This window comes from Pisolithus orientalis (assembly GCF_024613125.1).
Source record: "Pisolithus orientalis strain OTSU chromosome Unknown F5J12scaffold_27, whole genome shotgun sequence".
Taxonomy (NCBI): Eukaryota; Fungi; Basidiomycota; class Agaricomycetes; order Boletales; family Pisolithaceae; genus Pisolithus; species Pisolithus orientalis.
Genome location: NW_026260808.1, coordinates 148,154 through 164,197, shown reverse-complemented (window position 1 = coordinate 164,197; position 16,044 = coordinate 148,154). Strand labels below are relative to the sequence as shown.

The 16,044-nt window shown below is 48.2% G+C and overlaps 7 protein-coding genes across 7 annotated transcripts; 5 read left to right on the top strand and 2 right to left on the bottom strand.

Annotated features, from left to right (window-relative positions):
• Positions 1–867: 867 nt before the first annotated feature.
• F5J12DRAFT_928625 (uncharacterized protein) lies at positions 868–1,592 on the bottom strand (the record flags this gene model as incomplete). Its single annotated transcript, XM_051749455.1, has 2 exons — positions 868–1,177; positions 1,216–1,592. The coding sequence occupies 2 exons, from the start codon at positions 1,590–1,592 to the stop codon at positions 868–870; spliced, it is 687 nt and encodes a 228-aa protein (XP_051597661.1).
• Positions 1,593–2,104: 512 nt separating this feature from the next.
• On the top strand, positions 2,105–3,787 carry F5J12DRAFT_784558 (uncharacterized protein; the record flags this gene model as incomplete). The annotated part of the gene is made up of 5 exons (XM_051743068.1): positions 2,105–2,145; positions 2,211–2,269; positions 2,298–2,829; positions 2,890–3,422; positions 3,573–3,787. The coding sequence occupies 5 exons, from the start codon at positions 2,105–2,107 to the stop codon at positions 3,785–3,787; spliced, it is 1,380 nt and encodes a 459-aa protein (XP_051597660.1).
• Positions 3,788–7,134: 3,347 nt separating this feature from the next.
• Positions 7,135–7,590, top strand: F5J12DRAFT_895025 (uncharacterized protein; the record flags this gene model as incomplete). Its single annotated transcript, XM_051747794.1, has 1 exon — positions 7,135–7,590. One exon carries the CDS (start codon positions 7,135–7,137, stop codon positions 7,588–7,590), a length of 456 nt encoding a protein of 151 aa, XP_051597659.1.
• A 303-nt stretch (positions 7,591–7,893) lies between these two features.
• On the top strand, positions 7,894–8,358 carry F5J12DRAFT_784556 (uncharacterized protein; the record flags this gene model as incomplete). Its single annotated transcript, XM_051743067.1, has 3 exons — positions 7,894–8,107; positions 8,186–8,232; positions 8,278–8,358. The coding sequence occupies 3 exons, from the start codon at positions 7,894–7,896 to the stop codon at positions 8,356–8,358; spliced, it is 342 nt and encodes a 113-aa protein (XP_051597658.1).
• Positions 8,359–8,436: 78 nt separating this feature from the next.
• Positions 8,437–10,323, bottom strand: F5J12DRAFT_784555 (uncharacterized protein; the record flags this gene model as incomplete). The annotated part of the gene is made up of 9 exons (XM_051743066.1): positions 8,437–8,660; positions 8,721–8,828; positions 8,970–9,200; positions 9,319–9,341; positions 9,409–9,525; positions 9,601–9,675; positions 9,734–9,859; positions 9,904–10,193; positions 10,243–10,323. The coding sequence occupies 9 exons, from the start codon at positions 10,321–10,323 to the stop codon at positions 8,437–8,439; spliced, it is 1,275 nt and encodes a 424-aa protein (XP_051597657.1).
• Positions 10,324–11,104: 781 nt separating this feature from the next.
• F5J12DRAFT_784554 (uncharacterized protein) lies at positions 11,105–13,512 on the top strand (the record flags this gene model as incomplete). The annotated part of the gene is made up of 10 exons (XM_051743065.1): positions 11,105–11,241; positions 11,468–11,545; positions 11,596–12,001; positions 12,058–12,233; positions 12,284–12,446; positions 12,497–12,642; positions 12,694–12,797; positions 12,843–13,036; positions 13,132–13,330; positions 13,358–13,512. The coding sequence occupies 10 exons, from the start codon at positions 11,105–11,107 to the stop codon at positions 13,510–13,512; spliced, it is 1,758 nt and encodes a 585-aa protein (XP_051597656.1).
• A 606-nt stretch (positions 13,513–14,118) lies between these two features.
• F5J12DRAFT_724287 (uncharacterized protein) lies at positions 14,119–14,355 on the top strand (the record flags this gene model as incomplete). Its single annotated transcript, XM_051741526.1, has 1 exon — positions 14,119–14,355. One exon carries the CDS (start codon positions 14,119–14,121, stop codon positions 14,353–14,355), a length of 237 nt encoding a protein of 78 aa, XP_051597655.1.
• Positions 14,356–16,044: the final 1,689 nt, after the last annotated feature.

Sequence of the window (16,044 nt, the reverse complement as noted above, 5' to 3'; positions counted from 1 at the left end):
CTCTGCCATATCCCAGGAGGTGGCAGCATCAAGGAAAATTGCCAATTGTATGGGGACAGGGAACTGGGGGTTATTGGAGTTGTTGTGGAAGATAGGGTGGGTCTCAATCTTGTCCACTATAGCAGAAAAAACAGCTGGGGGGACTCTGAGTTTGTGCTGAAAGAGGTGAGGGTGGTCAATTTTCCACTCATTGAGGAGGTGGAGCTGGGGAGAGTGGCTTGGTCTTGGTCAATTGTTGAGAACATGTGTTTTTTCAACTTCATCCTGGAGTGCCACAATAGCATCCTGGAAGCCAAAGAAAGCAGCAGTACTGAATAACAACTGCTCCATCAAGCCAGAGGATGAGGATGAGGAGTCAGAAGTTGCAGCACCAGAAGATGGGGAAGAGGGAACATCAGAAGATTGGGTTGTCATGGTGTTGTCAGATTGGGGTAGGCCTTCATTTGAGTCATCAGAGTCAGTAGCCTCAGCCTCCTGCAGTGCTACATGTAGTATATCTAAGTACTGTAGCAGACCAAAATGTTCCCTGGCTTGTTGAAGGATGGCTAGGAGTTCCTGGCACTCAGTAACCCTAAGCATGGTGTTGGTAGGTGGTTATCACTTGCTAGATCTCTCTATTGATAAGCATGCACACTTTTCAGTGGAGTTTGGCTTTTAAATTGGAGCATTAATAGCAATATCTACACATCTACCATTTCTGGGTGGCACACTTTTTCTGTGGAGTTTGAATATCCAGTCAGAGCTTTAATAATGGCCCACAAACTCACAACTCAACTGCACTTGAGTTTGCTCACGTGCTTTTTCCACATTTAACTTTGAGCGGCCCTATAAGTAGTTACACATTTAGTGAAGAAGATCAGCACGCAGCTAAGTCGATAACGTTCCCTTAAACTTGGGTAGAAACCTGGCCTTGTTGAGCTTGACGACGCAAACCTCCTTGGTGAAGCTATGCGGAGCTGTACCGACAGTGATAGCAGGCGACCAGACAACGTGGCCGATCATACGCTGGCTCCGCTCACCGAATTCCTTCTTTGTCTGCTCATAAAGCTCGTGAAGCTCATTGATCGTCTCCCCCAGCAGCTCTCGAGTCTTCGTCAGCTCCTTCTTCGCCTTCTTAGCGACAGGGCTATCGCCTGCCGCCCTCCCAAACTCCTGATCAACTCTCTGTGGATCTCCGCTGCAGTGCCAAGGTATCCGATCCGAATCTGAACGGACTTGAGGTAGTCATCCCATGCCTCGGTGCCCATGAGGAGGACTTCCTCAAGAGGCCTCCTGGGACCGTAGGTGTAGTCGGAAATGACCTCATCCGCCGGAAAGAGAACGTGGCGGGTCGTAACCCCACAGAGGTCGTCGCCGCTCTTGAAGTAGAAGCCCATAGTGCCCTGGAAGTGGGGCATCTTCGCGGCAGCGATAGGAAGTCCAGGCGCAGTAGTGAGAGAATCAATGACATGCCTAATTGCATCCAGGTCCGAGGCCGGTTCGTAGAGCTTTCCACCAGCTGAGTGCCTGAACACCGATTCACGGAATTCGATGTCGACGGCTGTCCTTGTCCTCGAGGAGTACGAGTATGGCGTTGGCTGAGTTGAACGCATCTTCACCGGTGAGACTATCAGGAAGAGCGCCAACCCAGATCACGACGGGACTGATAACAGCAGGTGTTCGTTGGTCGGGGACCATGCGGAAATGGACGAGGTCGATGGTTGAAAAGCGGACCTACTGGTGCTTCAAGCGACGATATGCGTCTGGCCCCTTGTGTATGAGGAAGGGATCCTTCGAGGTGCGGTAGACCAGCTTGGGAGGGGAATTGGAGATCCCCGAATAATAGAAGGTGGTCTAGACCTTGGATACAGCGTTGGGAGGGGAGCCAGAAGAGACCCTCGAGACATATCCGTTGTAGAAAAGACTGGGTCGGTGAAGTCCATACCAGTGAGGGAGAGGGTACGGCCCTGGCTAGGGCGATGCACTCTTGAAGGAATGCCGAAGAATTCACTAGACGAGTATCAGTATAAAAGACTGGTACTAGTAACACGTTAAATAACCTGCTTGCTCTGGCCGAATACAACTCGACAATGGAGTCAATCAATGGCTGACGTAAGAGGACATCATGTCGTCAGTACTTGTCAGTATCAAACGAGCCGGTCTCAGGTGCGTATCACCGGGTGTCCACGAGCGCTAAGATCGCTCCCAGTTACTGCTATCGATCGTCACAGGCTATTGGCGTGTTTCCAAGTTGTGGCGACACCGATCAGCCTGCCCATAACAGTAGATTGTGAATCACCCCGTCGACGACATGGCAGCTCAACAAGATCACCAGAACGTGTTAATGAGCGACCAACACCGTCTTTCTGAACAGCTTCAGCTGCTCTATCACTTCGGGTACTCAGATATTGATATGCGTTATCAAGATGTCGGTCATTTTAGCAACAGGCGTAGGCGGAAATGGAATTACACCAAATCCACCATTCGCATTCTCGACACCATCGCGGTCGCACTGACCACCGGCCTGGCCGGAGATGCCTACGCTACTGCATTCGACACTAGTGGGGGTCTCACGCTTGTATTGGCAAAAAACGAACCTGTCACGCATGACGACGATCGCGCTGTTCGTGATTTGTTCATGGTGGTCACCGCTCCCCAGACTTCAGAGCCACGGGACGTTTACCCTTTCCTATTTACTCGTTGCGGGGCAAACATTGCGAAGCGGATCGCGAAGATAGATGACGCTGTGCGCGATATCTCCCCTGCCATCGAGGAAGTCTTAAAGCACTACACACCCGAGCACTCCATCGACAAAGAGTTTCCCCACTCTGCGCTTTATCTCGATCTCCAGTATGGTGGTTAACAAGTCCCATTTGCGCAAATTATGCGTGATCTGTTGAAGGATATCAGGGGTAGGGTTAAAGATATCAACTTAGAGAATCTATCAGCAACGCCAGATCTCTGCATCAAGTACACACACCTTGTGCTCGTCGCCCTCGTTCTCAAAAGGTCCCTTCTGCTACATTCGCTCTGCGAACCCACCGGGGCCATGGATCGCAACCGCAAACTGCAAGCGGAACAGCTGAAACGCCGCCTTGCTAAGGTCTGCCAGTATTATGACGGTATTGCAGACCTCATCACGTATACGAGGCGCTATTTCCCACAAGGCATTGCACATCGCTGGGTCGATCCGATTCGTGACACGGGCGAGACTACAGTTAATCTAGAAGGGAACTACTTGGGGGCCATCGAACGGGCACTCGGCGGTGTTTCTCCCTCGACGGATACTCTAACCACGCTGCGCAGGAAGTTCCCGAACATGGGAGGGTCGTGGAGCGCGAGTCGTTCCATCACGACTCGACTCCACGCCGAAATCCGCATCCTACTTCATCTCAGCAAACCTTTCGATGCTTTGGACCACTCTCAGCAGCAGCCTATCGGATGTAGCAAATGGAGTTGCTTATGCTGCACTTTGTGTATCTGGGCATATAATGACAGGTACAGGACAAATTGGCTGACGTCTGGGTCGCATGGAAAGCCTTACTCCGCTTGAGCTTTGCCTGGTCGTTCCTATGCACATGCTCGGGTGGCAGACGGGCGGAGCGATGTTGATATAGCTGTCATGAACGGGATCCAGCAACGCCTGACTCGGACTATTGCTCAGCTATTTCCAAACCAGAGGAGGCTCTCGGATGAACATCGGTCGAGCGGGTCGGAATCAGAGGGAAGTGACTCGGGAGAGGAGATGACGAAGGAACAGGAACTGAACTCTGGAGTGTCCTGTCAGAACTGGAAACGTTATTTTTAGTACGTGTACACAATGACCATGTAGGTTAGTTTTTGTTTATGTAAACATCTGTTGACGACCCCCACGAAGACCGTCAGTAGCATCGAGGATCTTCGGGCTGTTGTTTTATGTTCTCTGCGCCTATCGTAACAATAAATACCTCTCCCATCAGTCGTTAAGAAAACCATTTTACGTAGGTCTCCTACTTTCCATTATAATGCGTCACTTTATTTGTTGACTTATAAGCGCGTTCGTGAATGAACGGGGTCGCTAGATATTCATTAATTAGCGCACAGGGCAGGATCACCTCGGGTGGAGCTCTCCTATCGGATTGCTCACTTCTTCTGGTATGGGGACATGCGGACGGCTCGCCGCACACACAACTAACGCATTACATGTCTTCGTCAAGCTCAGCCCATTGATTATCCCCTTTCCTCGCCTCTCCGGGTACTCCCTTCCACTTCTACAAGACTGCACCCATGCTAAATGAAACCCACGCTGAGCTGGTTCATCTATCCCCCCCTCCTCTTGTATACGACTGGCGAAGTGTGTGGGTGGCACTAGCTTGAGCCCGCGATCGAACTAATGACGAGTCAACCTTACAACATTATCGTGAGTACCACCATATGTGCGTCTACCAAGTCACCTCGACGGTTTGCTGCACTCGAGAGACCTTCAGATGATGAGTGGTGCCGATTGCTATGTCCCAAATCCGCTCTTCTAGTCGTGAGGGTGAGTGGTTTTGGGTAGATCTCGAACGCGAACATGACTTGACCCCACCACCTCGTGGGTGGACTCCGACACCTCAAGAGCCGCCACAACACGGGATCAAGCTGTACAGTTTGTGTTCGACCCGTGTGCATCCGCTACCGCCCATCACTTCTTCGAATGAGAAATTACACGTCAAACACTACGATGGAAGCAAAACCGGGAACTCGGCCTCGGTGGACACTAGCACGCTGCATTGGAAGTTCCAAAAACATGGGAGAGATGTGGCGCAAGAGTCGTTCCTCGCATACGAAACGCAAATGTGGTATGTATCGTGTGGTAGTTTGCTTCTCTTCGTTTTATCACTGCGGTTTCTCGTGTTTGCTACAGGCATGCTTGTTGACGACCACCACGAAGACACCGTCGAGGATCTCCTGGCTCTCGTTTGCTTCTCTCTGCCTATCGTCATCCCCCATTAGTTATCGTGCAAATTATGATTTATGCTTTCTATTCCGATACATCTCTCTACTGCTCGTGAATTTTTCACTCCATCTAGCCTAGCAATGACGTGTGGACAGTACCGTATTTATAGCCCATACATTCTACGGCTTCGTGATGGTCAGTACTTCCCTCTCCTTTCCTCCACGCACTCCCTCTCATCTCTCCACCCATACAATACCTCTCCCCCACGGCACTCATCGAACGTACCCTCCGTCTCATATACTGCTTGCGATCGTATGCAGGTGGTATCAGCTTGAACCCACAATTGTGATATCGACGAGTCGGGCTTGTAACATTGTCGTAGGTACGTACCATATACAAGCATCCGCCCAGTCACCTCAGGGTGCATGTTGCATTCCACTTTTGTTTATCAACTACTTCCGCAGCATAGTAATAGGATCGATACCACAGCCTGCGGTCGAAGGGTGCGTTGGCGTGTGAACCGTGCTTCGCCTGGCGGGCTTTCCAACGATAAGTGGATCCAATTGGTATATTCCAGCTTTGCTCTTCCAATATGTGTACGATCTTCTATCAACACCCAGAACAGGCATGCGGTACGTCTCACCGCATCATGACAAAAATACGCTCAATATGAGAAAGATTTAGGACTCCTCGATCGTGCACAGATATATCGCTTAGGTAAACCGGCAGGTGCCTTTTGCCGCTATGGGCATAACATGCAAGCTATCTGCAGCCACAAACACTCGGAGCGACACAGAAAAGTGACTTATCCCCATCTCTGATCATGAAATTCATCACGGCAGACATGCATCTGGTTATTGTATTAGCTTTGTTCCCATACCTCGTTCTCTGTCGTACAGTATGAGATAATAACTGGGAACAACTGCCACAGATGACAACATATTCAATATCCAAACCTGTTTGCTATCACATCACCTCTTCTCTTGTCTTTCCAGTTGGTATCCTGATTCGAGGGGAAAAGAATGGTTTCTTCGTTGCATCTACTATCACGGTCCCGTTTTGGCCATTTATTTACATCATCATGTCCAACAGTATACATGAATATTGCTTCACATTGGCATATAAATGGATTTCAAGCGATTACAAAGCTGAACTCAAAACAACACCAATGTAATATCAAGGTACGAGGCCGGTGGTGATGATGCACATACACATCGACGATGCTCGCCCTGGTCCGAATGTGCTCTCTCTTTCGGTTTGCGAGATAAATTCGGGTACTGGGATCAGGGCGGCGTTTCAGGTGCCTATTCTGGTGCAGTCGGTGATGTATGACAACCCAGATGCAGGTATAGACGGACTGAGCGGATGGACACTTGTTAGGGTCGCGCAACTATAATAGGATTTGCACTGCCTACCCCTCCTGACTTCGTTGACGCCCCCTTCCAGATCCGGTCTCCGGCGCCTCTGTTCCCTGCCCAGTCCCGCACGCCATTGTCTCGGTTTTGGTTCGCTTGGTCATGCTCATCCCAGAACTAGTAGTTCCGTGACGCCCTTCGCGCCTTCCTTGGTCTGCTTCATGTCTTCCACAGACGTTCCGATCCCATCAGTTGCTTGGTGGTCTCATTTCTGCCTGTACTTCCCTATTCCTTCGTTTTCTACCTCACCGTAAACTTGGACGCGGATCACTCGCAGCGCGACTCTAGGAACGAAGATTACGAGCGCCTACTGCTGCGGCTGAATATGATCCAGGCTAAGCCGGGGTGAATGTACCAGCCCTCCGGTTAGTACGATTGTCACTCGCGTCGTACTTGTCCATTCCACATTCAGCCATCAGATTTCTCCAGACTTCTGGTGCCTTTGTTGTCCTGCCGGCGTACGGACCACTGGCAGCCCTTGTTGTTATTCTTGTGTTCTTACCAGAAGTGTATTGCAGAATCTGTTCGAGAACGCGCCCACACCCGGAGTTTAAAATATGAGGACCTACATATGAGCCATACTTATTGAGGTGCGCACTGCTGGGTGCACTCTCCCAGCTATTGCTATCGACCATCGCAGGTTATTGGTGTGTTTCTGGGTTGTGGCGACGCTGACCAGCCTGCCAATAACAGCAGATTGTGAAACATTCCATCTGCGACATGGCACCTCAACAAAATCACCAGGACGTGTTGATGAGCGACTAACGCCGTCTTTCCGAACAGCTTCAGCTGCTCTATCACTTCGGGTACTCAGATATTGATATGCGTTATCAGGATGTCGACCGTCTTAGTAACAGGCATAGGCGGAAATGGTATGGCACCAAATCCACCATTCGCATTCTCGACACCATCGCGGTCGCACTGACCACCGGTAGGCCCGGAGATGTCTTCGCTGCTGCATTCGACACCCATGGAGGTGTCACGCTTGTCTTGGCAAAGAACGACTCTCCCACCGCTGAAGACGACCGGGCTGTTCGTGACTTGTTCAGGTGGATCACCACTCCTGAGACTACGGGGGCATATGACGTCTTGCCTTTCCTATTTACTCGTTGCGGGGCAAACATTGCGAAGCGGATCGCGGAGATGGGTGATGCTGTGCGCGGTTTCTCCCATGGCCTCGAGGAAGTCTTAAGGAACTACACACGCGAGCCCTCCGTCGACAAAGAGTTTCCCCTCTCTACGGATTATCTCGATATCCGAGCCCATGTACCTAGTTAGGCCGTGTGACACGGCCAGCGGAGGTTGACAATTGGTCGTGTGACATGGGCCAGCGGAGGTCGAGCCGACCTACGAGTTGTCACCGTAACATAGGGATCGGCTGTGATTATGTTGTCATGTGTCATTCAGGATTGGCTACAATTGTATTGTCATGCATGACACCAGAATTGGCTACAATTATATTTTTAGGTGTCACATGGAGAGGCTTCAAATAGAATATCATCATGTCATAGGGACATATATAGCATAACCCAGACTAGATCTGCATTGTGTACATAGGGCAGCCCAACATGACAACACAGTATGTCTGGGGATTTGCCAACATCTTCCCTGGCAGTCTCATCCCCACCTAGATCATTGCTGGCATCTGCACAAATTCCACAAACTGTGCCATCTCCTGTGGTTCATGCATATATGGATGAGTGGTTAGATGGTGCAGCAGCCTCTGAGCCACAGCTCATCCCAGCTATATCACAGCAACCATCCCCCCAGCCTATGGCCACCAATGCTGCTGCTGGTGAGTGCCATGTCATCTCTTGTTGCCACCAGTATTAAGTGTATTAGCTCACTTTTTGGTGCTGCAATGTTTCTCCAGTGACTTGGGTATACAAGGACTTCATGATGAAGGGCCAATTACAACATGTAAGTTGTTTTATGATATCCCTCACATATATATCAATCATCCAGCAGTGGAAAAAGCATGGCAGCTTGTGGTTCAGTAGGAACATTGTCATCAGGCCACTTTGGTGCCTTCCACACCTGTTTTGATTGCTGCATACCCCTCGCACTGTCTATGCTGGTCTGGTGCATGGGTACTAGGATTGAGAGATAAATTGAATCCACAATTCAGTGACTGCAGCACAAGTACTGACTCATTGATGGAATGGGCAACTTGCATTTTGAATCTTCCTGTTTATGGTCTCTCCTGATAGTTGTTGGCACTGCCAAAGGATCTGCCAGGTGGACTGAATCAGGTGAATCAATGTGGCAGGTGTCAGGCACAGGTTGCACAGGGCTTGTGATGCTGCCCTCAACCTGCTGCAAGGCATTTGATGGTTCCTTGCTGATGGCTGAAACATGTCAGCCATTAATGTTAACAATATTTGGCTGTTGTGATCCTGCTGGCTTACCAATTGGCTGGCAGGTGTTACCCTCAGCCACTTGGCATCCAGCAATCCACTGCTGGGAATACAGCAATGGTACTGCCTCTGCAGCATCTTCATCCACCATGCTTGTGCCTGTACTGTCATTTCTGTTTGATGGCAATGTTGGTGGAATTTGACAGAGATTGGATTCATTGTCAGAATCAGACCCTACAACTTTGTTCCCCATTAGATAATATTGCTGCACATTTAAGTTCCAGTTGCATTCCTTCATACCTGTTTGCCATTGCAGCTTCCTCCTACCCCACATCATTTTATCCATTGTCCTTTTGCCTGCTGAGTGTTCTGGTCTCCCATCCAAATCCTGCTTTGCACACATCCTTGCTCCACTGCTGTTGGCTTCTGCCACCAGCATTTGGAGGGACCCTCCAGCATCTCTCCACTTCTTGAAGCTGAATATATTGTTGGGATGCCACTCTTTTCTCTCTTGCCACCATTCTAAGATCACTGTCAACTCATCCTGGGTAAGTCAACTCAGCTCTTTGAAGGGAACCTCAGGTGGTAGAAACTGTGGTGCAATATAAAGTGCAGTGTTGGTCATTATCACACTCCATGGAACAGTCACCTGTGAATTCCTGCAGGCCTTTCCTGTAATGCATTTCAATGAACAGTATTTCCCCTATTGTTATACATATGATAGTGAAATGTCACAAACATCTGCATGATATCCTTCAACTTTGGTGCCTGCATGTCCAATATGTTCAGGATGTATGGTGTGCTGTTTTTGCTGACTGGCAGGATGGTTTTAGGTTTCCCATTGCTCTTTCTCTGCCTTAACCATGGAGCAGCATCTTCATCTGGTGACTCAGCATCAGTGCCACCATTCCCAAATGCCATTTATGCTTACTTTACAAATTTATCCTGGCACTTGTCCAACTCCTCAAGTAATTTGCCATTACCCAATTCATTGTTGAAATCATGTCTGGATGAGTTGGTCAAAATCTGGCAGTACTCATCTGCACAAAGAACAAATTCCTCACACTCCAACTATCACCTCTCCATCGGCATCTTCCCATACTGCCATCACTACCACCCTGGCACCACACTGCTTCCACATTTCCTTAGCAAATTCCTTGGCATATTTATGGCCTTTCTTCTCTGCAGTTCTGTTTCTTGTGAGTGATGGGCAGCATTGCCAAATGGTATGTACTCTGACTGAACATCCTGAGGTGGCTGCTGCTCATTCCATTCTTTGGCCAATGTCTCAGCCTCCTGTATCTCCTTGGCAGTAAGGGACTTCATGATGGTGTTGACAGCCTTCTGATAAGACTTGATCATTTCTGCAGATCCCTGCTTGATACTGGCTTCTTCCAACACTTTGTTGATTGATTTCTTTTGATGGTGCATGACCACCTTCCTCAGTGTCCAACTACCACCATATTTGATCAGAGCCTGTTGACTACAGCTCTGGCCATGGTTGTACAACCAAGTCTGAATTGCCTGGAAATGGTAAGGACATGCCAGGTAATCAATCACAGGTGTGGCACACCTGCTTCTGAAGAACCCATTCATGCATTTTCAGCATCACATTTGCATCAAGGTTCTTTATCTTGTTTCTGAGGGTTAACATGATGGAGCTCCTCTTGTTTCAGTCAGCATTTTTCCATGACTCTAGCTTGGCCTCAAGAATCTCAATTTCAGCCTGCTGAAGACTGGTTCCCTTTTGCAGCAGGGAGGGTTCAGTGTTGTTGGAGAAAGAGTCATTTTTGTAGTCACTGGATGTCATTGATGATGGAGGTGCTTGTGTGCAAATTTTCTGGGGACAGCTAGTACAATGTCTGTTGAAGAGAACAGACTTCTCTGGCATTCTCCCATGTCAATGAAGGTTACATTTCCATGTCTAGTCCATTCTTGCATGCCAGTTGATTGGACAGTTTCCAAAGATGGCTAAGGTTGTTAGTCAATCATGAGATTTCCATCCCTGAGCCATGTGCAAAGGTGGTGTCTCTCAGACTGCATGGATATGAGATCTTTGGTAATTGGGCAATGTGCATTGAGAAACTGGATGGTATAGTCACTATGGGCATGATGTAGGACAAGGCTTTTTGCAAGTGCTCATTCATTTCATTGATCTCTAGGCAATGTGCAGGTGCCAGCGCTGGAATCATGTGCCAGATCCTAAGACAGCATTACCATAGTTGGTGGTCAGACCTTGCTAGCACATGTTGGCTGCATGTATTTGTTGTGATCAAAACCCTTCTGCATTGCAACATTCATCATGGGGAAGTCAAAGATTGCACCAGTGGGACCTGCTACAAGAGTGACCCAGGTGACCTGGAAATGAGTGAATACCACCTGAGGATATAGGGATAAGACGGTAAAAGTAGCACCCAGAAAGCAGGTGCCAGGCCATGCAACTCAGCTGCCTGTGTGGCCTGGCTCTGTTATCCTGGATCACCTGGACTGCCTGTTGGATGATGTGGGTGAACAACTGCCTTCCAATAATGATGTATTGCCTGCAACACCTTCTAAACCTTGGAAAAGTCAGGTGTGTGGAATGCTGAATTGCCCCACAAACCTGCAATGACAGTGTCACACAATTGTAGAATAATTATCTGCAGCAGTGGTTGCCACACCAATGGCACTATCTAGCCATCCTGTTGGACATGGAGGCCCCACCTGAGCCAAGGGATTGTGTCCTGTGTGGAGCAGATGGAATCTTCCAGTGCATTGAGTGTGCCCATTGGCTGGTCTTCTGCACCATGTGTTTCCAGGCAGAACACAAGCACTGGCCATTCCACAGGGTGGAACAATGGAATGGCACATTCTTTGAGGAATAATCCCTGTGGCTGGTAAGCAGCTGAATCATGATGGTTGTTCCTGTATTTACCATTCAGGCCAGTTTGGTACTGCATGTTGGGCATGGTGGGAAGCACTGCCCGGCCAGTGGTTGTTCAAATGATGAAGTCACAGCTGAGGAGGAAGATGATTGGGAGGATGTGGATCAAGATGGTTGTCCACCAAATCTGCAGGCCCTGAAGAACCAAAGCTGTCTAATTGTCATGCACACCAACAGAATACACTACTGCAATGTGCAGTATTGTAGACGCCCTGGGGCAGAGGATTCACACATACAGCTGATGTGGGCTGGGATGTTTCCTGCTACCACAAAGGCTGCAAGGACTGCATTTACCTTCCAAGTACTCCCTGACTTTGTTCAGGACAATGTGGAATGTGGTACCTCAGTGATGAATTTCTACAGCAAACTTCGCTGCATAACCTCCAATGCCTTTCCTCATCTGGTGCCAGTGCATCTTATTTGTTGAATTGTATCACTGCAACACAACTCTTAGCTGGATGATAGGATAGGTACAGGGAACTGCTGAGAGTTGCTAGGATGTGGCAGCTCCTGAAACTACTGAAATGGCAGGGATCCCACACAAGTGCAGAAGATGCTGGCCCTGGGGAATTAGTGTTATTCTGTCCAGCATGTCCTCAGCCTGGCATCAACATTCCTGAAGATGAAACAGATTATTCCCAGTGAGTGATAACATGAACACTGCTAGCCATTTATACAATGTGTAATCCAGTTGGACACTGGCAAGAAGCTTGGTCATGGATGGGAATTTCAAGGCAGAGCATATGCATCCAAAGGATGCTGGCAGTGAAGCCTGGTTGATAGATGGAAAGGGGTACATGGTCACATCACAGCCATACAAGGAATATTTGAGCAGCACTAAAAATGTGGTTGAGGTGGGTGATGTGTAGGAATGTATTATCTGATGGACTGATCACACTACAAGATCTTGGATTGCAGCAATCATCAGGCAGTTAATCAAGCAAATGCCAACTGGCAGCAGCTCGCATCTACAGGGATAGGTGGATGTGCCTGTGTGTGGCATGGCTGTTTTGTGCCACATGCAATGGTTGACTTCCAGAAGGGCAAACAGTATGAATAACCTTGTAACAATGTATGACAATATTGACATTGACATCACAGGCAGGTTAACATGGACTATGCACTTGTGCATGCCATCAGGCATGGCACAGTCCCTGGCCAGCAAGTGATACATTTCTATGATATTAACTGCCAGTATAGCAAAGGTTTAGAATGATGGCTACATGCCAATGCCTATATATCCATGCCAGATGGCATGTGGATCTGCCCTGGCATTGGGTTGTGGCATGTTCATGGCCACCACACAGAATGCTCTGCACAATATGCTCCCAATTTCATTGTGGGTGCTGGCTGGGTGGATGGGGAGATCATGGAAACATTGTGGTCCTCCCTGAATATCATTTCCCCATCTGCTAGAGGCATGGCCACTCCCCATCGGCAGGAGGTACTTGATTTCCAAATGAATGATAGCAATTTCCTGAAAATGGTCAGAATGCATAAGTCTAGTGCTTGTATCAGACATGGTTGCATGGCTAACAGGCTACAGCAATGAGACTCAAGTGGAAACTCAAGGTTGCTGAGGAATCTTATTTAGTGGTTGAAGGCAGGTTTGCTGATTTGAATGGTAATGTCCCACTGGCAATCAGCCAATCATGGGGGGAAGAAGTGGCAGTGGCATTAGAAAACCAGCTATCAAGGCCACAGGCCATGAATATATATGAGGTCAGGCTGCAGAAAGGTAGGTAATGAAGGTTAACCTGGACAGGATTTGTGCTGAGTGGTATTGAAGCTCCCTCTGCAAAGGCAATCAAGATAGATTTACTGGCCATCCCCCAGCCAGGGCATTCACAGGGTATGGTGACCTGGATTGTGAAGGCATTGAGGATAGAGGAAGCACAAATCCAGCTTACAGTGGCATGACAGCACATCACCTCAAGAATGACAGAAGCTCAAAATCTCACCATTGCATGTTGCCATGATCATCTCCAGTCCCATATACATGGCATTTTTGACACTGCCAAAATACTATTTGGGGACAGATTCAAGGATGCTGAGCTGTGCCAGTCATCTAACCCACATGATCCAGAAACTGAATGATCTGACCTGGGGTATGTGACAATAATGGAGCTGCAACTGCAGCAAGGACAGGCCAATGATTGTCTTCATGAACTGCAGCTTGTGCTTGCAGAGAAGGCAGTCATCTTTTGAACTGACATTCACCATGGAAGTAATTACCACATGGCCATGCGTGCCTGGGGAAGGGTGGCCAATGCTGAAGCAGCAGTGCAATGTCATGCTGCTGTGTACTGCCAGTGCTGCATTCAAATGGGCAGGTTAGGGGCCAGGCTGGATATCCTGGAGTGATACAAAGAGTTGAATGACTCCAACCTAACTATCAGCATGGCAGTATCTGACCCAAATGCCAGAGGTCACAGAGATGATACCCTACCTTGGATCTGGACAATGGATGTACCAAGGGACACAGCCGCTAATGATTGGATGTCAGAATGTGAGAGGAGCAATCACATGGCAGCAGCATCTGAGATTTACTTATCATTTTTTCTAGTCTACAGGGTCAATTGGCTCTGGATGAGGGCACTGTGGGACAGATGGAAGGAGGAGGTTCAGCTGTTGAAATGCAAGCAGGAGTGGACTAAAAACTTCTTTGAAAACAAGGTAAGATTTTGGACTGGCAGAAAGGCTGCCATGTTGGAAAAGGGACAGGCTGGGCTGGCATGCTATGCCAGATGTATGGCGGATTAGCATGTCTTCTGTGAACCATTTCCATCTAGAGACCACTAGCTATCTGCAATGACATCATTTTTGAGATCTCCCAAATGATGCTGGGGTTATGGATCACATATTGGTTGGTGTAGTTGAATGCAAGCTGAGCATTTGCTAATGAGTGCTGCCTTAACAGCAGACACATGCCACCACACAAAGCCATGGGAAAGTTGGCCAATGCTTATATAGTATGACATCTCATCTTTCATGCTGGTAAGTCATGTCATCACCATTCACCATGGCTGAACTCTCCATGGCCATACAGTACTTGGGAATAAGGTTTTGTTGCCTTGTTGCCACCATGAAGAAGCTGGATTGGTCTGAATACTGGCACACTAGTTTGTATCAACATTTCCTGGCAGAAGCAGTAAGCCACTGTTCCTGTGGTGGTGCAATGGTTGATAGTGGTACAGGGTACAATGGAGCATCTGATGGGCATGGCATCTTGCCATCCCATTACCCTGATCATGCTGCTCACAGCTGACAGGCTGTTAACACACCTGAATGATGGCAATCAGAGTCCCCATGACATTTTAGCTTTCATCAGAAGCTTGAATCCCCACCTGACTAGGATTAAGGAGTGCCATGTCAAACTGGCCACTACCATGTCCCATGCATGGTGGCAGAACAACAGTGGCAAAGTGGAATTGGAATATGAGAGGAGACCTCTGCAGAATGTAATTACAGAAGCTGTGGAATTTTTCACAGGAGTATTGGTAAGTGGCAGCACACCTTTGCTCACTTCCAACTCACCTGTTGTATCAGAATGGTGGCATCTCACTACCACTGCTTATTAATTCACATCCATCACCCACTGCCAAACATGCTGCACTACAGGTGATGTGCACAGAAGGCTTGAAGGATATTGATCAAGAGTTATTGTATCTTTCCAAGTTAATCTTACATTCACAGGAGTGGATGTCATCACTGGAAGCTGTTACCCAATCTAAACTTGCTTTACAGGTTGCATGGGTGGAGTCAGTGTTGAACATGCAGGAATGAATATACAGCCTCTGTACATATTATCAACCATCTATAATGAGTTTACTTTGGGGCTGGTAGCTTTACCTTATCAGAATCTATGGCAGTAAATGAATAGGGGCATTCCCTTGATCAATGGGTCTTTTGTGTACTCTTCTCCCTGTGGCCCCAATCATGTCAACATCATTCTTGGGCTGGCAGTCTATAAAGCTATCCACCAGGTTCACAGTCAGAGATCTGTGATGTGCCAGCACCATTGAACCATCTCCAGCATGGTGCTCAAAAACTGCCCATTCAAAGATGCCACTAGCAAAACTGGCTGGTCATCTGGACCTTGATTCATGTTGCCAGCAGTATCAGAAATGTGCAACCCCCAATTGGAACATGTGGAAGGGGCTAATATCTTCTGTAATGTATACTTCAGTGGCATTCATGGTTGTTCAAGGTTGTGTTCCAGCCAGGCTGCATTCCAAAATGCTGATGATGCTGTGTTCTTGTTGCTGCAGAGAGCTTCTATGCCACATTTAGTTCAATGTTACCACATTAGTCACTACCATTGCTGGCAACATTGGCCACACAATTGTTGCAGCCAGAGGGATCCATGCCATGTGTATTCCTCACATCTCTGGACGATATCCTCCTTGTTGCCAGTGGATTCCCTTAACTTCCCCAACCTGATTGCATTAG